General features: G+C 41.1%; 1 protein-coding gene across 4 annotated transcripts in view; it reads left to right on the forward strand.

The window, feature by feature from the left end:
- PTPRC (protein tyrosine phosphatase receptor type C) overlaps nt 1-22,075 on the forward strand; it is a 253,456-nt gene that overhangs the window by 79,504 nt on the left and 151,877 nt on the right. For all 4 annotated transcript variants that reach the window (XM_073571743.1, XM_073571744.1, XM_073571745.1 and 1 more), the window contains exon 3: nt 17,788-17,808. In XM_073571743.1, coding sequence (XP_073427844.1) covers nt 17,788-17,808 — 21 coding nt within the window. The remainder of the gene's footprint in view (nt 1-17,787; nt 17,809-22,075) is intronic.

Raw genomic sequence — 22,075 nt, forward strand, 5'->3', positions numbered from 1 at the left:
AAGACTGAAAATCTGATTTTTGCTACTAAAGTGTAGTTTGATATGCCGCAGTCCTGCAGATTTCACAACACATTATGCTCTGGATATGGCGTCTTTTCTAGTGATGAGATTTGTGGCATTTTTTTAACCATTTTAAACAACTACAAAATAGTGTTTGTACCCCAAACCTAAGGCAAGGGCTCAAAAATGAATTTTCCCATGAATTGTGGTAATTTGCAAAGTTTTGAGATGTCCTAAATTGTGGCTTTTTTATTGCAGAAAAATAGCCCTTTCTTAATAAGTCAACAGAAAATGAAACATTTTTAAGTCCGAAATTCCAGACAAAATAGTGCATAGCCATTGACCTAATCTTAGGCCGGGGTCAAACATGCGAGAAACTTGCACGAGTCTCGCATCTTAATACCCGGCACTGCCGCCGGCACTCTGGCCGGAGTGCTCAGCTGCATAGAAATACATGCAGCCGCACACTCCGATCCCGAGTGCCAGCGGCAGTGCCAGGTATTAAGATGCGAGACTCGTGCAAGTTTCTTGCATGTGTGACCCCGGCCTTACTGAAGTAAAAACTGTATAATTTATACAATGTGCCGTTACAGAGTAAAGTACAGGATGAATGTAAGATCTTTACAGCTGCAATAGCACTAGGTGTGGCACATCTGTGACACACTTACGCAGGCAGCAGTTTAGTGTTAGCACATGTATCTATATTGGTAAGGACGGGGTTATAGCAGGTGTTTCTTCCCAAGTCTGTGGCAGGAAATAAAATGTCACAGCTTCATAAATTTATTTTGCAAGTGTTTAAAGCGGCATTATCTCTTAAAGAGCACATCATCATCATAAAAAAAAAATAATCCTCCAAAAATGTTACTATAGGATCAGCTAATGATAATGCTAAAAAGACTTTGCATTGCATTGATGATTTTGATATGAACCTCTGATATACATACAGCATCAATCAAAAGTTTGGATTTACCAGTTCATACAATGGTTTTCTTTGTTCTTATTGGAATGTGCACGTTGTAGATTCGAACTGAAAGTAGCAAAACAATGAAGGAACACAAATGAAAGCAAGGAGTGAACAAACATGTGTGAAACAAACCAGAATATGTGTAATACCTTATTTTCCTCAATATATCATCTTTAACTCTGATGACAGCTTTACACTCCCTTGGCATTCTTTCAAGCATCATCATCAGGTAGTCTCCTGAAATGGCTTTCAATGTCTAAGTATGCCTGAATAAAAGTTCTCTCATGGAATCAGTGGCTTTCAGAAAATGTTTGAGGCCATTAGGTGTGTGTACCATGGAGCAGGGTGTTCACATTGGGCGAGGCACTCGTCTCTTGCGTCCAGGCACGTTACATGATGGTTGGGTCCTGGCTGGGTGTGTGGACTTGTGCTGTGTGGGCGCTACCCTTTTGTTACTGATGACTTTGGTTGGCCAGGACCAGATGTTGAACAGTTCAATGAGGGAGACCACAAATCATAAATAAACTTTTTACTGAATAATTATATACAGTAGATAGCAGGGACATATTTTGATGAATGTTTCTTTTACAATACATTGCATTTTTCACACACAGTTTCAGTTCCTTTCCCTTTACTCACCTGCCTATCTTCACCGTTCCTCACTACTCCACCACAACCCAGCTTCATACTATAATCCAGTTAGAAAGAGTGCTTTACTCAACCTGCAGTTCTGTATTTTCTTTCCCCTCAAGGGAACTATGTTGCCAGTATGGTCGATGCTTAACTTCTCTGTCACTGACATCTTTCAAAATCTTACCTGAAGCACTCTATTTGTCTCATATATTCTGTCCAGTCTTCGCCCTTTACCTCTCTGAGTTATTAACTCTGAGCCATACTGTTAGGCCTGCTTCCCCTGGGCACGTCTTCGATCTGTCATTCTGACTTTTGGGTGTCTTCTCCCTTCCCTTCTGCTGGAGATCTTGCTATTTTGCATCAGGTTCTCCTCTAATATTGGGGACACCCATGTCACGTGGCACTGCTCACTGATCAGACCTTAAGTCTTCTTTCTACACACACTGGGCCCTATCTCATGTTCTGAAATGAAACTGTCTCTGTCCCTTCACCTTATCCCTTCCCACCATGGGCTAATCCAAAACTTAACTCTAATTCTCCCTACGGTAGGGCAGAACACAGCATCAACACCATATTGTCTTTCACAGTTCACTTTAAACATCAAAACACTTTTGCAATAATACACATGTTCTTCAAAGCAGAATGTGGGCAAGTATGTCCATCTCCTTACATGTGCATTGTAGAGTCAGTGTTTGTACTTAGATTCATACAGTGTTGAGTCCTATTCCCAAGGCTGTAATTGGCTTCTGTTTCCCTATGCACTTGAAATGGTTACGCCCACTGGTAAGTCAAACTATGGGTATGCGCACACAACGTCTTTTTCAGACAAGTCTGCTCTGTAACCCACTTTGAAAAATGCAACATAACAGCTAAAAATAATAAACATGTGCCCTGCAGTGTAAAGACAACTTGCTGTTTATATGACCAGTCTTTTCATGTGAGAGGTCTATTCTTCAGTTTAATGAATAAAATGTAAGTAAAAAATTTACAAAAAAGTGTTGGAAAAAGCAGAAAAGAAGAGGAAAAAGTCACTTTGGAACAAGTCATTGGTGTATACTGAAGAGTCATCCACCTAAATAACTTGTTGGCTTCACAGACATCTAAAGACATTATGTGCACATACTTTACATAGTAGTTTAAACACCTTAAATTAAAGGGGTGGTCCAAAACACAAATTAATTGTTATCCTAAATGCCTATATATTTATTGCCATAATATGTTCCATTTTCTAATATACTTTAGTTAAAAAATTCCTACATTATAATGAATTAAAAAATACTACATCTACATGACTATGTCATCACTACCACTGTCAGTACATAACTACATCACTAGGTCCCCAATCAGTACATGGCATCACCAGAATCACCCTCAGTACATGACAACATGACAATAACCACCAACATTACATAACTACATCACATAACCAACATCTGCAAAGCAATGCAGCATCCGAAACTCCATCAGTACAAGTATTCAGAATCAGAACCAGTATCAGGGCATGATTACAGCAACAGAACCAACTGTACACAAATGCATCACCTGACGCACCATCAGTACATGAATACATCGTCAGAACTAACATCACTTCATGAATTCAGACCCAGAACTATAATAAGTGAACAAATACTGTACCAAGCTTAGTGCAAGAATCAACTACAATGTCACATTAGTCACTATTATATACAACTAGCTGTTTCCAGCCAGCTAACGCTCGGCATGCTCATTGCTATCTAATTAACGCTGCTGGTGATTAAACTAAAGTAAATAATGACAACATTCAATAGCGCTTACACAGGTGGTAAATTAAATTAAAATGAAGTTAATAACAATAATAATCATTAAAAAGCTGAATAATACTAATGATACATTTTATTCACAGTGTAAAATCAAAAGCAAACTGGATTCAGTAAGATGTGCGTTTTTTATTCATTCCAGCATCATAGTTTGTCAAACATATCCATGAGCTCTAGCTTTATCAAACTATAAATCAATCACGTTCAATCGTGGTTGTAACATATAGCATCCAATCAGGAAAAGCACCACTGAACACAAGAGTCACAGAATGTGGAAATATATCATTAGCATCAAAATTACAAATGCATAAAAAGAAATGCATCTATATATAAGATTACTCACTAACCCCGCCCCCTGCACAGTAGCTCCACCCCACCACATCACCACACATAATCCCACCCCCCACCTCATTATCACACACAATCCCACCCCCACCACATTACCACACACAATCCTGCCCCCCCACCACATTACCACACACAATCTTGCCCATCACCACATTACTACACACAATCCGGCCCCCACACCACATCAACACACACAATCCTGCCCCCCACCACATCACCACACATAATCCTGCCCCGCCACCACATCATCACACATAATCCCGCCCCCCACCACATCACCACACATAATCCCACCCCCCTACCAGCTAATTGGTGGATTTGGTTCGTTATTGATAACCAATCCTACGATTTTGTCGATATTGTTGTTGTCGATCAGGTACTGCATCGTTGTCCGGATTTTCCTGCGGCCTGTGAGATGGACCTGGCGACTCTTCTTGGCTCATTTTGTTTGGGAGAATGCTGATGCAATTAAATGTACGTTTACCTTGGCTGAAGTGGTTGAATTACATAGAAAGGAAGTGCTGCATGTGGTAATGTGGGGAGGCGTAGCCTCGTGTGGTAATGTGTGGGGACGGAGCCTCATGTGGTAATGTGTGGGGACGGAGCCTCGTGTGGTAATGTGTGGGGATGGAGCCTTGTGTGGTAACGTGTGGGGACGGAGCCTCATGTGGTAATGTGTGGGAACGGAGCCTCGTGTGGTAATGTGTGGGGACGGAGCCTCGTGTGGTAATGTGTGGGGACGGAGCCTTGTGTGGTAATGTGGGGGGACGGAGCCTCGTGTGGTAATGTGTGGGGATGGAGCTTCGTGTGGTAATGTGGGGGGGTGGGATTATGTGTGGTAATGAGGGGGGGCGGGATTATGTGTGGTGATGTGGTGGGGGCGGGATTATGTGTGGTGATGTGGTGGGGGGCGGGATTGTGTGTGGTGATGTGGTGTGGGGGACGGGATTATGTGTGGTGATGTGATGGGGGGCGGGATTATGTGTGGTTATGTGGTGGGGGGGCGGAATTATGTGTGGTGATGTGGTGGGGGGCGGGATTGTGTGTCGTGATGTGGTGTGGGGGCCGGATTGTGTGTGGTAATGTGGTGGGGGGCGGGATTGTGTGTGGTAATGTGGTGGGGGCGGGATTGTGTGGTAATGGAGTGGGGGGCGGAATTATGTGTGGTGATGTGGTGGGGGTGGAGCTACTGTGCAGGGGGCAGGATTAGCGAGTAATCATGATGCCTCTTATATATATAGATTATATCGCACGATCTTGCAACTTTCAACAAATTAACAATGTTAAGGAGAAACTGGAAGTGGTTGTTACTAGTCATGATCAGACTGGGGAACATACAGGAATCACATTACTGATTAGAGGCAGACAGCAGCACTATTAAGCATTTAGACAGAAAGTTATGCTTTTGTAGATATCTTATGTTTTAAGACCATTAATTGGTGCCATTTCACACCAGACCTCTTAGAAGTGGTCAGGTCAGGAGACAGGGCTTTGATTTTTTTTACTGTATCCGCTCTGTGCTGAGTATGCTCTTCTGTCTCCTGAGATGTGTATTTCAAATTGGTCTGTGGAGCGATTGGTGTGGGTCTCAGGACTGCTTCTCCCACCCATCTGCTCAGAGTTAATGGGCCGAAAACTTTAAAAATCTCTCAAAAGTTTAGTTTACTCTTTAAGGTGTATTTACACTGCAACCAATAATTGGAGACTGAATATCAGCCTCTCTAAACACGCTTTCAAACACTTGTCTGTGTGAAGCTAATCTCTAAGCAAGACGTCCCCGCAAAGTCCCATTGTTAAAAAAACACTTGTACTGAAGCTGATACAATTTGTCAAAGAACACATCAACTGGCCTAAAGAGAAATGAAGAAACATTTCGTGGACTGATGAAAGTAAAATTGTTTTTTTTTATATAGGGCATCCTTTAGGAGCTAAGGGACAGCCGACACACGTGTAGGGGCGCCATCTCTCATTTTCTTAGGGTGCCAACCTCCGCAAATAGTTACTGTAGGTAGCCAGCAGGGATAAGTTGTAGGGACAAGGGCACCGTCTATGGGTATGTGTGTGTTGCACTTTAGGCACAGTACCAGTTGTGGCATTATCCCCAATGTGGGGGATTGTTGCCTATTTATATTATAGGTCTCCCTGGCATCTATTGTTGTTTATAGCCTTTGAGGTCTATATTGTTTCCCATTGGCCTTTTTGTATCTATTATGTACATGCCTTGATATATAGACTTACCTCAGCTGAGGCATTTTTTAGGGCTGATATCGACTTTTATTTTTGTCCTATATGATAGCCATTATCCTATCAAAAAGTTTCGTCAACATCTTAGCAGGGGTATTAACATATATCATTTATATCTACCTCTGTATACAGGGGCATGCAGTTTCGGTGACTGTCCTCACTATATCTGTCTACCCCTGTTTATTTTCTGGCTCTTTATTTTTTTCTTCACTTGAACACTTTATTCGCTTATTGGGTATATTTTTCTAACGGTTACTTAATAATTTTTTTTTTTATAAGGGTCTATTCTAGTGACCACCAAACTCTGCATTCAATCCACAGTCACGCACTGTCAGATCGGGAGACCTGGGGGGCCATCTGACTAGTGTCAGGTCAACATCAGTAAACTAGTTTGGGAGTTCCTCGTTGACACAGTGACCACCTCTAAATGATAGTGTGGTGGAGTTCTGCCTTGTTGGAAAATTAAGTCTCTGGAACCAATTGTCTGTTGTGGAAACAACCATAACTGTAACATATGGAGGAGGTACAATGTGAAAAAAAAGGGCCAGTACACCTTTGTTTTCAAGATAGCACAGAAAACAAGTTTAAAGGGCTTGTACTGTCATTACTTGGTGGTTGGATTCTGTGAAGGTGACGAAATAAATCATATTCATGCGCTGTCATCCTCTGTGATCCAGTGCAGTGATTGGATATTTTTCTGATGATGTGTGGTTCAAGTCACCTGACCACCACAGCCTATCACAAGCCACAGCGGTGCTGTAAGTGATTGGAGAGCACTGTCATGGCTATCGGTGCTGGCGCAGATCACAGAGCAGCCCGCATTGGATCCGGGAGGGTAGCTGAGCATGATTTATTTTGTCATTTTTACAAGATCCAGGACACAGTTAACCTATTGTCCTGACAAATCTTTCCGAATACGTAGGCCACATTTGTGTTTTATTTCATTTTTTTTGTTAAAAATTTGGGAATTGCATTTCAAACATAAATTCTCTAGGAAATATATCACATTATTTTGTAATAATTAAAACCAGAAAGTGAAATGTTTATCTGTTTTTATTTTATGATTGTATCTTTCTATTCTATTTTCTGTCCATAAGTTAACATATACATTTCTGTACATCTGTACATTGGAGCTGCCATCTTTCCTGTGCTTCCACATTTATGCACATGATAAACAGCAGCCACATGGATCATAGGCCACAATAAATAGGCTCTAAGGTATTGACTTCTATGGGAGACCTTTCTAGGCGTGCTCCATGACATGTGTAAAGGAGGGGGTGGAGGTGAGATGTGACATCACCTATTGTGTTATCATGTCTCTATATAGCTGTCATTCATTTGCCTATCATGACAATGAGATTACTGTAAAAGGGAAGTGTCAGCTTAATAGTAAGCTTAGTTAGCCGGATAAATATGGTAAGATTTTTTTTTTAATAAACCATCAACCTTGGTAGTTAAAATGCTGCTTTTAAACAGCTGAATTTTTCAGGCAGATTATATGTGTGATTTGTCTACAGTTCATGTTAATAAATTTCATCTTATTGATCATAACACTGAAAAACGCACTTTTTTTTGCACTTTCTCTTTGCTTTCTATGGGGGGGAAAAATGCTGCAAATAGACTGAAATTATTGACATGCTGTAGATTTTGAAAAATGCTGAAGTGCTCCAATTTAGCCAGGAATAACAAGCTGTGTCTGCACAAGATTTCTGAAATCTCGTAACTTTAGCCAGCACTGTTGAATTGTAACCAATACTTAAAGAGTAGTTGTCAATTATAATTTTTCTTTCACAAATCAATTGTTCACGTGAAAATAAGGTACTTTGTACTATATTTTATTAGAGAAATCTGCTATTTTCTCCTCCTGGACTGATCATATTTTCAAAATTCTCAGTTCACAGGTAAAATCTGTCTTTGTTGAATACAGATTTTCCCATTAGTGAAATAGGACAGTTGGTGCTCATAAAGTTCTATGGAGATCTGTGACTGTCATTTCAGAAGAATTTGCTTCAGAATGTATATATTAATAATAATATTTATTTATATAGCGCCAACATATTCCGCAGGGCTTTACAGTTTAACAGTTTCAAAACACAAGCCATTGGTAACAACGTTAACAATTCAATAAATAAAGCAAAATAAGACGAAATAAGACGACCCTGCTCGTGAGAGCTTACAATCTACAATGAGGTGAGGGAGATACAAAGTACAGGTGTGTATTTACAATTGTATATTTACAATGAAGGTCCAGCCATCTTGAGGGAGTGAAGGATGGATGGATATAGTGAATGGGCTACATGCACACTTACACATAGAATGACTTTGATTAGTGAACGTGATAAGCCACTCTGAATAAATGTGTTTTGAGGGAGCGCCTAAAGCTATGCAAATTGTGGTTAGTCCTAATTTCTTAGGGTAGAGCAATCCAGAGGATAGGAGCAGCACGGGAGAAGTCTTGGAGTCGGGAGTGGGAGGTAAGGATTAGTGCAGAGGTTAGTCGAAAGTCGTTTGCAGAGCGCAGCGATCGGCTAGGCCAATAGACAGAATGATGGAGGAGATGAAGGGGGGTGCTGCACTGTGGAGAGCTTTGTGGGTGAGAACAAGTACTTTGAATTGGATCCTATAATGAATGGGCAGCCAGTGTAGTGACTGACGAAAAGAGGACACATCTGAGTACCAATTAGCCAGATGGACAACCCTGGCTGCTGCATTAAGTATGGACTGGAGAGGGGATAGTCGAGTGACGAGGAGGCCAATTAATAGAGCGTTGCAGTAATCCAAGCGGGAGTGAATCAATGCTACAGTGAGGGTTTTTGTTGTTTCCATGGTGAGAAAAGGGCGGATTCTAGAGATGTTCTTTAGGTGTAAGCGGCCAGAGTGGGCAAGAGATTGTATATGGGATGTGAAGGAGAGATTGGTGTCAAACATAACGCCTAGACAGCGCGCCTGCTGCCGGGGTGTTATTGTGGTACCACCCACGGAGAGGGAAATGTCTGATTTAGGGAGGTTAGTAGATGGGGGGAGCAGAAGAAGTTCAGTTTTGGAGAGGTTGAGTTTCAGATAGAGAGTGGACATGATATTAGAGACTGCGGACAGACAGTCACTGGCGTTCTGTAGTACAGAGGGGGTAAGGTCGGGGAATGACGTGTATAGTTGTGTGTCCTCAACATAAAGATGGTACTGAAAGACAAATCGGCTGATGGTCTGTCCAATTGGGGATGTGTAGTGAGAGAAGAGAAGGGGGCCAAGGACTGAGCCCTGAGGTACCACGACAGCAAGAGGAAGAGGAGATGAAGTGGAGCCAGAGAACAAAACACTGAAGGAGCGGTCAGAGAGATAGGAAGAGAACCAGGAGAGAGCAGTGTCCTTAATGCCTAGTGACTGGAGCCTAGAGAGTAGGAGATGGTGGTCAATAGTATCGAAAGCTGCAGATAGGTCAAGAAGAATGAGCAGAGAGTGGTCACTATTACGTTTTGCTGTCAGAAGGTAATTGGTCACTTTGATGAGTGCAGTTTCAGTCGAATGTAGGGGCGGAAGCCGGACTGTGAAGGGTCTAGAAGGGAGTGAGTGGTGAGGTAATGGGTAATGCGGGAGTAAACTAGGCGCTCCAAAAGTTTAGAGATGAAGGGGAGATTGGAGACTGGTCTGTAGTTGTTTGTGCAGGATGGGTGGAGAGCAGGTTTCTTTAGTAATGGAGTAACGATGGCGTGTTTGAAGGAGGATGAGAAAATGCCCGAGGAGAGTGAGAGATTAAAGATTGTAGTTAGGTGGGTTGTGACGACTCGAGAGAGAGACTGGAGGAGATATGAGGGAATGGGGTCGGTAGTGCATGTAGTCGGACGAGAAGAAGAGAGGAGTCTGGAGACTTCTTCTTCTGTAATGGGATCAAATGTGGAAAGTGAGCCAGGGGAGATGCAGGAAGGGATGGGAGTCACAGCACTTGGTGGTTGGGAGCAGATTTCCTGACGGATATTATCTATTTTTTCTGTAAAGTGGGAGGCCAGGTCATCAGCACAAATGTCTGTGATAGGGGCTTGTGCTTTTCGCCTGAGGAGGGAGTGAAAAGTGTCAAAAAGTTTCTTGGGGTTGTTGGCTAGTGAGGAGATCAGGGTGGTGAAGAAGGTCTGTTTGGCGAGGTGAAGGGCAGCGTTATAGGTTCTTAACATAAATTTGAAGTGGATGAAGTCTTCTGGTGTGCGGGTTTTTCGCCATAGGCGTTCAGCACTCCTAGAGCATCGCTGGAGAAGTTGAGTTTGCGATGTGAGCCAGGGCTGTTTAACTCTGTGCTTGGAGGTTCTGAGGGTGAGGGGAGCTACTTGGTCAAGGGTGCTTCTAAGATTGTCATTGTAGTGATGAACAGCCAGATTAGGACAGGAAAAAGAGGAGATTGGGGACAGTGATGAGTGTAGGGAGTCTGAAAGTGTCTGAGGGTTAATGGCTTGTAGATTTCTGACTGTGTGGTATGTAGGAGTGAGCTGGGGTGGGCGAGGATTTGTAAGTGTGAAGGAGACAATTTTGTGGTCAGAGAGTGGAAGTGGTGAGTTATTTAGGTGGGAGATTGAGCAGAGCCGGACAAAGACCAGATCAAGGGTGTTACCGTCCTTGTGTGTCTCAGAGGTTGAAAGCTGCGAGAGGCCTAGAGAGGTGGTTAGTGATAGAAGCTGGGATGCAGATTTGGAAATAGGGCTGTTAATGGGGATGTTGAAGTCTCCCAGGATAAGGGTTGGAAGTTCTGAGGACATGAAGTGCGGCAGCCAGGCTGAAAAGTGGTCAAGGAAGTGGGTGGGTGAGCCTGGGGGCCGGTATATGACCGCTACTCTGAGGGAAAGGGGACGAAAGAGCCTGATGGTGTGGACCTCAAATGAAGGGAATAAGAGTGATGGAACTGGGGGGATGACCTGGAAAGTGCATTGTAGGAACAGGAGTATGCCGACTCCACCACCATGTCTGTTTGTGGGTCTCGGGGAGTGGGAGAATTGTAAACCACCATAGGAAATGGCAGCAGGAGAGGCAGTGTCAGAATCCTGAATCCAGGTTCAGTGAGGGCCAACAGATTAACAGAGTTGTTCAGGAAGTAGTTGTGTAGGAAAGGAAGCTTGTTACAAGAAGACCGTAGATTCCAGAGGGCACAATTAAAAGATGGAGATGAGGGAGTGCAAGTAATTTTAATAAGATTATTATGGTTTCGATATGAGGTAAGGTAGGGGTTGGGGGATGGTGGGCCAGAGTTGGGGGAGATGTCCCCTAAAATCAGTAGGAGTAGGAAGATAAAGAGCAAATAGTTGTTGGAATTGTAAGTAGTTTTTTTCTGTGATGTGTTTGGGCAAGATGGGCTGAGGTTTCTCAGGAAGGTGAGGAGTGCATAGGAGCTGTACATGGGAGAGGGAAGTATAGAGGGGCTGATGTGTATGAGTCGTGGTGGAGGGGGGATAGGGTGGTGAATGTGGATGGCAAGGGAACACAGGAGGATAAAAATAAAGCACAAGGTTAAAAGGGAGACCAAAGTGTGGATTACCTGATTCCTTCCCTGACTAACTGCCATGTATAACTGCCATTATCATGATGGCACACTTGATTCCAGTGTATAAGGATGAAATAACGGACACAGATACCGGTTCTGATGCCAAATCAACGATTTTACTTTCTTCTTCAACATTCCCGGACACATCAGTTACATTACAGTCCACACAGCATTCCCCCTGCACTTTCCCTTTCTTACTTTCTTCACCCTCACACTGCTATGATGTCCTGGGCTTAGAGCCCCAATGGACTTGTCGGGCGTGCTCGCCTTTCTGGCTAATTCCTACAACCTACACGTACTTAACCCATAGCAGCTCCTCCTGCAGTTAACCCTATGCAAACTTCCTATCAACTATACCTATCAAGGCTCACTAGTGTACCCCCATCTTGTGGCTCAACTACACTTACCCAGTCTATGAACTCTATACTACAAGTGCCCTCCTCTAGTGTTCCCAAAGGATGCACTGACTTACCCTAATGTATACAGAAATACAATGCAATACAATATCTTACAATATGTACAATATGGTAATACATAATGTGGCAGTACCAATAAGACAGTCGGCAATACACAGCCGTGTAGCATTAGCGAAGCATAATAGTATATTTACATTAGAGCTCTTAAAGGGGAAGAGGCTTTAAAGGGGTATTCTATTCCAGTCCCCTGCATAGCAAAGGTTGATAGCATTTTGGAACGTGACAGGTTCCCTTTAAAAGCACCAACCGCCGTTTACTATCTCAGTAATGTAGTAATCTGTCTTTAGTGAATACAGATTTTATCCATGAATTAAGAATGAAAGATCAGTCAAGGAGGAGAAAGATGCAGATTTCTATGATAAGAGATATGACAAAGTTGCTTATTGTGATGTGAACTAATAATTTATAAAATAAAAATTGAAACAACAGCCACTCCTTATCTTTGGCTACTGATGTAAATCATGATTTATTAAAATATAGCCCTATTTATGGAAAGCTAGGTGAGTTACATACATTATCATCTTGTTCTAGATTCAGCTTTATTTTACTGATTAGGAATATTAGGTAGTCCAAAATTAATTCTTATGTAACATTAAAAATATATAAGATATGGAATAGGACTAGATTGGTGCCGTAAGTGCAGCAATGGCTTGATGTGCAGCAGCGGTCCTCGGGTCAGGCTTTCTTCTTGGGTCAGTGGGGCTGGAGTATTATCTGGGTCACCTCTAATTTTAACTGGAAGCAGAACAGCTATAATGAATTGCTTCTTGATTAGACCGTGTGTCATAGATGAAGAAGTAAAAATGAGTAACAATATTGTGTTTGGTCCTTACTGACGCAGAAGCAGGCTTGTCTGCCGTTATTACCACTAGTCCCAGTGTATCACATAACACATCCTATGCATTCAGAATAAATTATTTGGTGCTGAAACTGTATATCAGGCTAAGGAAAGCAGTGCTGTCAAGTCTCATGCTTTTCATATGATTGTCATGCTTTAGCACTCAAATACATGACAATTATAGAAACTGCCTAGAGCAGTTAGTACTGAAAAGCCGACTTTCTATTTTCCACCAAGTACAGAATTGGGTATGGAGTAGCAAATGTATAGCTAAATAACAGCTATGTACAAGTAATGCACATGTGGAAAAATGGTGGATTCCCCACTCTGGCAGATTGTTGTAATCCCAGACTTTAGAATATACAGTATATCACCCTGCTGGTTGCAAGTAAGACTATTTATTATAAATACTTTAAAAGTAGTAAAAGAAAATCTGAATCTACCCAGTGTAACGTTCCACCATGTGAGTGGACGGGGATTACTCACTTTGCAGGTCTTTGAGGTAAACACTGGCACACTCAGGGTTTAAAATGAAGCCATTCAGTTTATTACTAAGACAGTTCCAGCAGCCATTTGCACTGTCTGTTAAACATTCAGCTTTAGCACATGAATACAGATACAGTCTCTCACTGAAAATACTTCTCACTGACCCCGGTCAGTATAACACGGACACCTGTCCGTTACCTGCTGGTGTTGGCCATACAGGTTCCCGGGTACCTCTTATCCACAGAGGCACCCTATAGCCACTTCTCACACAGTCTTCCACTGACCCCGGTCAGTATAACACACGGTTGTCAAGACCGTTACCTGTTGGATCGCCACACAGGTTCTCAGATTTTTCTTATCTTCAGAGGAATCTGATAGATATCAGTTCACACACAGTCTCTTTCTGACCCCGGTCAGTATCACACGGTTTTCAAAACCGTTACCTGTTGGCCACGCAGGTTCCCGGATCCCTGTTACCGCAGAGGCATCCTGTACACATTTCTCTCTGACCCCGGTCAGTATCACATGGTTTTCAAGCCCGTCTGCTCCTTTTGGCTCGGACTCGCCGGCACGGCTTCCCAGGCTATGCGACGTCCGAGCCTGGAACATGGGAGCTCTGTCCACACTGACAGCCTCCTAGCACTCTCTCACACCTGTGCAACACACCTTCCTAAAGATAGCCTGTAATCACTCCCCGTTACCAATCGCATGGCTAGTCACATGGCCATGGCTAGTCACATGTTCATGACCTCATCACAGGTCCTGCAGATTAACAACCACACACATATCTTCAGCCAAAATGGGGTACAGTAAGCCCCCTCGCCACAGTGTGTGGTACATGGGTAGCCCGACCCTCCCAACTCTCAAAGCTACCCGCAGCCCAGACCCAAATGTGAACAACAACTACTTAAGAAAACACTCCGGGCTACATCACAGGGAGCTGCCAGTGACACATACCTTCCATTAACCATGCGACCACCAGTCACACCACATCAGATATATGATTTTAGATTCCTAAGCTACTTTGCAATAGGTCCTTATATTTTGTCACAACAGTATTAGCGAGTTTCAGTTTTCACCTTACAATTTCTTTAATTTCAAGGGAAAATCTAAGACCTTAATCTTCCTCTGCCATTCTATGAGCTTTAAGTTTTTTTTTTTTGCATTTCCTATAAAATACCAGTGCTGCAATATGTTTTCTTTCAATGTTTCCTTTTCAAAGCCAGTGTTCTCCCCTGTTTCTCTTTTTGAAAAAAGTTTGATTAAATTGTGAGCTAGGAGTTACTACTACCCATAGTAAAATACTTTATGAAATGGGTGTTCCAGTATGAGAATATTGATGGCTAGGGATGTGTTTGCCACTAGGCACATGAGGGCATAAGACTACGGCATGACTGCATTTTTGTATTTAAAGACGAGTTGGACAGTACCTTTCCATGGCCAGTTGGTTCCTTTGTTACTGAGAAATTAATGTTTGAGCTAATAGGCAAATAAGGCTGAAGAGTTATAGTAGATCTGAAGCCTCTGTCATTCAAGCTCTATTCCCTGACCGATGCTGCCCCCTGTGGCTTGAACTAACACAGCATAGAGTCAAACAGTCAAGCAGGAGGAAGTAGCACCAGATAGGGAATAGAGCTGGAATGACAGAGGCTTCAGATCTACACATAGTTCTTCAGCCTCATTTGCATGTTAATTCAAATGCTAATATCTCAGCAATGGAGAACTGACTAGCCAGAGAAAGGTATAGCTGGACTTGTCTTTGATAGAACTCTATGCACATATAAATAGTTTTTTTTTTGGGGGGGGAGATGAAATCTTGCTGACAGATTCACCTTTAAGTATGTAGTAGGTAGGGCCGGACATATGTATGGTCTGCAGAACACTGGTGAAGACCTGATACTACCAATATATGGTCATTCTGTGTTGTTAATATCAGTTATAGTGCAGATGTTTTGGTTAATGATCAGTATGGCGGCATTATCACCACTGTATATCTGGTGATATTTGCCTGTTATATTGCAATGTTATTAAGTCTTACATAAAGTTATTATTAGAAATATAGACTATAGTCTTGACTTTCTGTAGGCAGGGTGCTATAAGTAATGGAGACCTCAATCTGAGAAAGGTGGCGGGTATGGCATGAGCCTGTGTGCTTTCAAATGCCAGAGCTGAATTTTAACCCCAGTATGTCCTTAGTAGTAGGTGTGCATAAGTGAGCTTCCTGCATAAATTGTTATGCCTTTGTGTAGTAAAATATGCATGTGTCTTATAGGGGTTTCCCCCTTTCAGAATATCATGGTTCCTGGGTTCAGTTTGTCTAAAAAAACACTGTACCTTGCTCACCTTCCCTGGGTCCACTGCCGAGTATCTGCTACTGCAGCGCTGGTGAGCTCAGTGAGCTTAGCGCCTCCGAGCAAGGGACAGGTCCTCATTATAGGAAATTTGTCAGTAGGATCAACCCCCCTATGCCATCTATATGAGGATGCAGGATGTAGGACGCTGAATTAAATAATTCCTGTATTAGGGTGATCTCTTAAGGTGAGATATTAGTGATTGCCTGCGCCTCACCTAATAAATATGAGTCAAGTGCATACATAGAAGAAATACATCGGACACAATGTCAGATGTGTGCTCCTCTCTTGGCAAGAGCTGGCACCAAACTGAACTTTATTAGCACAAACAAAAGATCATGAACGGGCTCGAAGAGGGCGTTGCACAGCTTCAGCCATTATATCAGTCTGTGATAGGTCCATGCTAGGTCTGTTCAATATATGCTGAACTAAAAAGTAAAAAATAAACTGCAAATAATGCATAAAGGTAATAATAATAAGGGTATTTTGTAAACATAATTTTGATCAAAATAATGTACAAGCCATCCCGTCACGTCACGGCAACCCTTGTGGGACAGTCCCTACTCTAGTATTTAAAACCTTTTCACTTGCCAAGTGGCGTGAATGTGAATAAGGGTCCAGCGGCTGAACCACTAGTAACAGCTTAGGCCAGACTGGATGGCTTTCCCAGCTCAGAAAGAGGGCGGTCACACCCATATATGCACTGAATGCACAATGAAATGAATAAAAAACTGGAGTCTGAACTGAGAAAGTAAATTAATGTGTATGCACAATGTAAGGGCATATTAACACATGACCATTAACCAGAGAAAACAAAAAGCAAAAAACACAAATATCCTGAAATAAAAAGTAAAAAATAAACTGCAAATAATGCATAAAGGTAATAATAATAATAATAATAATAATAATAATAATAATAATAATAAGGGTATTTAGTAAACATAATTTTGATCAAAATAATGTACAAGCCATCCCGCCACGTCACGGCAACCCTTGTGGGACAGTCTTACTCTAGCATTTAAAACCTTTTCACTTGCCAAGTGGCGTGAATGTGAACAAGGATTGATTGATCAAAATTATGTTTAACTGCATAATGGACCAGTAAAATCGTCAGCTAAGGCGAAAAACGGCAGTAGTTTTGGGTGCAGTGTGTAATATTTGCTTCAGGCAGCACAGATGCTAGATGTGGCCCCGGGTGAAGATATGTTATGGTATATCTTTCACAAAGTAAGGTGTTTTTTTTTTAAATCAGAGGTTTTTAAGCAGTTTTCAACCCAGTCAAGAAGCCTCCAGAGAATTCCCTGACATTATTGCCTGCATTTTCCTCTATGTGGATTTTAGAGCTCACGTACAAATTGGAAGTATCTGGTAGGCATCCAAGTGCCACAACTTTTTAATAGAAATCTTTTCACAGTAGGTTTACTTTCATTAGCAACTGTGTTTGTACTGCGTTAATACAGTCTATGGGGAATTTTAGCTTGGTTATGAGAGTTAATATTTATTCTATATAAAAAGTGAATTTGTATGTATGCGTCATATAGTAGATACAAAGCAGGAGGAGGCGTTCCTTGTAAACTAGCTGTAAGAAAGACAAATCAATGTTTAACCAGTCTTTGTCTCTCATTTTAAGCTAATGAGCCTTTATTTAACGTTTTTGGCAACTCTGATCAAGCACCTTCATTCCTTACCTTAAATATATCTATAAAGTCTCATATTTAATGAAAAGCGCTGCTTTATCAACTCAGAATGTCTATGTTTATATATATATATATATATATTGTGTGTGTGTGTATATATATATATATATATATATACATATGTGTGTATGTGTGTGAAAATATATGAGTTATTATTGGGATAACAGTGCCCCCTGCATGCTGCCATTACCATGCAGCTCTATATGAGCGCATATTTTCATTTGTGCTGTGGTTAGGAAAGAGTGTACTTTAGCTCCATCTATTGGTGGATTTGTCAAATTGATGCGCTTATTTAATATTGTGTTATATTAAATTTTTTAACACTTCAGCAACAACTTCAAGCTTCACGTTCAGGAAATTTTTAATTTATTAATGCACGGTCATATTTAGTATGTCCAGATGTTAACATTCTATAATATTTTGTTTTTTTCAGGACAATCGTCACCAGGACCAGGTAATGTAATACTACTCAAACTTGTCATTGTTTAAAGTTATATATATGTACAGTACATATTACGTGTAAAATTGTATGTATTAAATATAGCGGATGTATAACAATACATTAGAGCGTTAATTTAATATGCTGCATGTATAAAGATGTGTCCTGTATGTATAGATATGATAGTAGAAATAAGCTTTATCAACTTTTGAAAGTTTATTATATAAATTCATTATTGTACTTATATCTCCACTCTAGATGCTTATGCTATTTCCGCAGGATAAGCAAAAAATGTTTTAGGCTAGTATCAGATAAGTCGGGTGCTGCTTCATCATTTTCATCCACTACTTTAAAAAAATGCTGGATGGAAACTGATCACATGTAACATTGGCTTCATGTAACATTGGCTTCTGGCAAAAATTGTAAAAATCTTGCTGGCAGCAGATATATTTTTGCATCAGTTTTGCCATGATTTCTGATATACTGCAATGCATCAATTTTGAGGCAAACAATAATAAAAAAAAATCCAGTGTTTTTGGTAAAATCCAGATGGAACTGACGATACAGGGATGGCCATATGTGAACACAGACTTAGAGATTGCCGGCTGCTTCATGTATGTAGAAAAAGAATGGGGAGGAGACTGCAAGTGTTCAGGACTCTCTCCAATTACCTTTTATGCTAGTGATAGATAGGTGTGGATCCCTGTCGAAAATGCCATAAATGTCTAAAATATAAAATCTCCATTAAGATAATTGTAGTAGAAAACTGCCTGAAATAGTAATGTGGAATAATAATCAGTTTTAAACTTTTTTATGGCTATCAAAAACAGTAATGTTTGGTTCACATGGGCAGATTGTTTTAGTTAGAAAAAGTTAAGCAAAGTCGAAAGTAGATCCTAAATGAAGGAAAGATATAAAAGAGAGAGTTTTTTATATTTCTTTTCTTGTCACTATCTAACCAATGTTTTGACTAAATAATTTGCATTAAAAACTGCACTGTATGAATCAGGCCTACAATGGGCTGGAGGTAAGAAGCAATGTTATGTCAGATGTAGTGTATCTCAGAAGTTGGTAGCTTTCAAACAACCTATTTCTGAGGGTGCAGATGCAGTAGTACTCAATCTCAGAAGTTTATTAATCACAAATTCCATTTTCTGGATCTATACAGAAGGTTAATCATTTAAGGTATGTAATGTATAGCACGAGCACCTTACAGGCCTCAGGGAGGAAGACAATCAGGATATCAGCCCATATCACGTTTATCAGGAGAAGGTTTCACTGCTGTATTATTGTGTAAGTACAGTGAGGAAAATAAGTATTTGATACGCTGCCGATTTTACAAGTTTTCCCACCTACAAAGAATAGAGAGGTCTGTAATTTTTATTTTTAATTTTTAGAATCTAAATATAAAAAATAAAATAAAATCACATTGTATGATTTTTAAATAATTAAATTGCATTTTATTGCATTAAATAAGTATTTGATCACCAAACAACCAGCAAGAATTCTGGCTCTAACAGACACGTTAGTTTTTCTTTAAGAAGCCCTCCTACTCTGCACTCATTACCTGTATTAATTGATCCTGTTTGAAGTCATTACCTGTATAAAATGTACCTGTCCACGCACTCAATCAATCACACTCCAACCTTTCCACCATGGCCAAGACCAAAGAGCTGTCTAAGGACACCAGGGACAAAATGCACATGACTGAGATGGGCTACAGGGCAATAGGTGAGCAGCTTGGTGAGAAGTCAACAACAGTCGGCACAATTATTAGAAAATGGAAAAAAACACAAGATGACTGTTCCGGGCCTCCATGCAAATCTCGCCTCATTGGGTAAGGATGATTCTGAGAAAGGTCAGAAATCATCCCAAACTACATGGAAGGAACTGGTCAATGACCTGAAGAGAGCTAGGACCACAGTCTCAATATAGAACTTTTATCTATTAACTCCACTCGCCGTATTTGGAGGAAGCAGAAGGATGAGTACAACTGTAAGAACACTGACCCAATCATGAAGCATACCTGGGGACACATCATACTTTGGGGGTGTTTTCTGCAAAGATGACAGGACGACTGCACCATATTGAAGGGAGGATGGATGAGGTCATGTATCACAGAATCATAGAATCGTAGAGTTGGAAGGGACCTCCTGGGCCATCTGGTCCAACCCCCTGCTCAAAGCAGGATTCGCTAAATCATCCTAGTCAGATGTCTGTCCAGCCTCTGTTTGAAGACTTCCATTGAAGGAGAACTCACCACTTCTCGTGGCAGCTTGTTCCACTCATTGATCACTCTAACTGTCAAAACGTTTTTTCTAATATCTAATTTGTGTCTCCCCCCATTCAGTTTCATCCCATTGCTTCTAGTCTTTCCTTGTGCAAATGAGAATAAAGATGATCCTTCTACAATGTGACAGCCCTTTAGATATTTGTAGACAGCTATTAAGTCTCCTCTCAGTCTTCTCTTTTGCAAACTAAACATTCCCAAATCCTGCAACCTTTCCTCATAAGACAGGGTTTGCAGACCGGTCACCATTCTGGTCGCTCTTTTCTGAACTTTCTCCAGTTTGTTGATGTCTTTTTTAAAATGTGGTGCCCAAAACTGGACACAATATTCCAGATGAGGTCTGACCAAAGAGGAGTAGAGGGAAATAATGACTTCACGTGATCTAGACTGTATGCTTCTGTTAATACATCCTAGAATTGCATTTGCCTTTTTTGCTGCTGCATCACACTGTTGACTCATATTCAGTCTGTGATCTATTAGTATACCCAAGTCTTTTTCACATGTGCTGTTGCTTAGCCCTATTCCTCCCATTCTGTATATGCTTTTTTCATTTTTATTGCCCAGATGTAGTACTTTGCATTTTTCCCTGTTAAAAACCATTCTGTTAGTTGCTGCCCATTGCTCCAGTTTATTTATATCTTTTTTATCATAAGATTTTGTCCAATAATCTCCTTCCCTCAGTAAGAGCATTGAATATGGGTTGTGGCTAGGTCTTCCAACATGACAATGACCCGAAACACACAGCCAGGGCAACTAAGGAGTGGCTCCGTAAGAAGCATTTCAAGGTTCTGGAGTGGCCTAGCCAGTCTCCTGACCTAAGCCCAATAGAAAATATTTGGAGGGAGCTGAAATTCAATTTTGCACAGCGACAGCCCAGAAATCTGAAAGATCTGGAGAAGATCTGCATGGAGGAGTGGGCCAAATCCCTGCTGCAGTGTGTGCAAACTTGGTCAGGAACCACAGGAAACGTCTGACCTCTGTAACTGCAAACAAAGCTTTCTGTATCAAATATTAAGTTCTGTTTTTCTATTGTATAAATTACTTATTTCATGCAATAAAAGCAAATTAATTATGTAAAATTCATACAATGTGATTTTCTGTGTTTTTGTTAGGATTCTGTCTCTCACAGTTGAAGTGTACCTACGATAAAAATTACAGACCTCTCCATTCTTTGTAGGTTTGAAAACTTGCAAAATCAGCAGTATATCAAAAACTTATTTTGCCCACTGTATATTAAAGGCAATCTGTCACTAGGTTTTTGCTACCTTATCTGAGACCAGCATAACGTGGGGGGCAAAGACCTTGATTCCAGTATTGTATCACTTATTGAGCTGCTTAATGCAGTTTTGAAGAAATAACTGTTTTCTAGCAGTTCTCTGAATGCTGAGCTCTATATAACCCATCCCACACCACTGATTGGCAGCTTTCTGTGTACACAGTGGATAGGCAGAAAGCTGTGAATCAGTGGTTGGTGTAGGGTTATAAAGAGCTCAGCATTCAGAGAACTGTTAGAAAACAATTCAGAGGTCATGAATATGGAGGACTACATGGCAGCAGGTTTATTAGTTTTCTAGTGATAATCTCCTGCTGATAAAACTGCGATTTTATGAAAGAGAAATCAAGCAACCTAGTAAGTGACACATCGGGGCCCACAGGGGATTATGGTCCAGGTAGAAAGCAGAATTATGACTATCCAAACAGCGTTTGCTGGCATGACTGCTCCCTACCTAGTAGTTGTGATGTGTAATTTCTTCTAAAAGTGTTTTTGCTTCTACAGCTCACATAAAAATCAAAGGTTATGGTCATTATAGCTATGAATGTGAGAATTCTGATCATCTGAACAAATGCAGGCCCAAAATTGACATCACTAAATGAATTAAATTGCAAAGTTGATACTGTTTAGGTTCCACTGTTGGTTTTGGGTAAGGCTAGGTGCACACTGGCGAGTTGGCTTAGCAGCTGTGGTATATGACCAACAGTGGCTGCGGTCTA

The sequence above is a fragment of the Dendrobates tinctorius genome, unplaced genomic scaffold (genome assembly GCF_039654945.1).
Source record: "Dendrobates tinctorius isolate UK_male_01 unplaced genomic scaffold, ASM3965494v1 ptg000029l, whole genome shotgun sequence".
NCBI classification, from domain to species: Eukaryota; Metazoa; Chordata; class Amphibia; order Anura; family Dendrobatidae; genus Dendrobates; species Dendrobates tinctorius.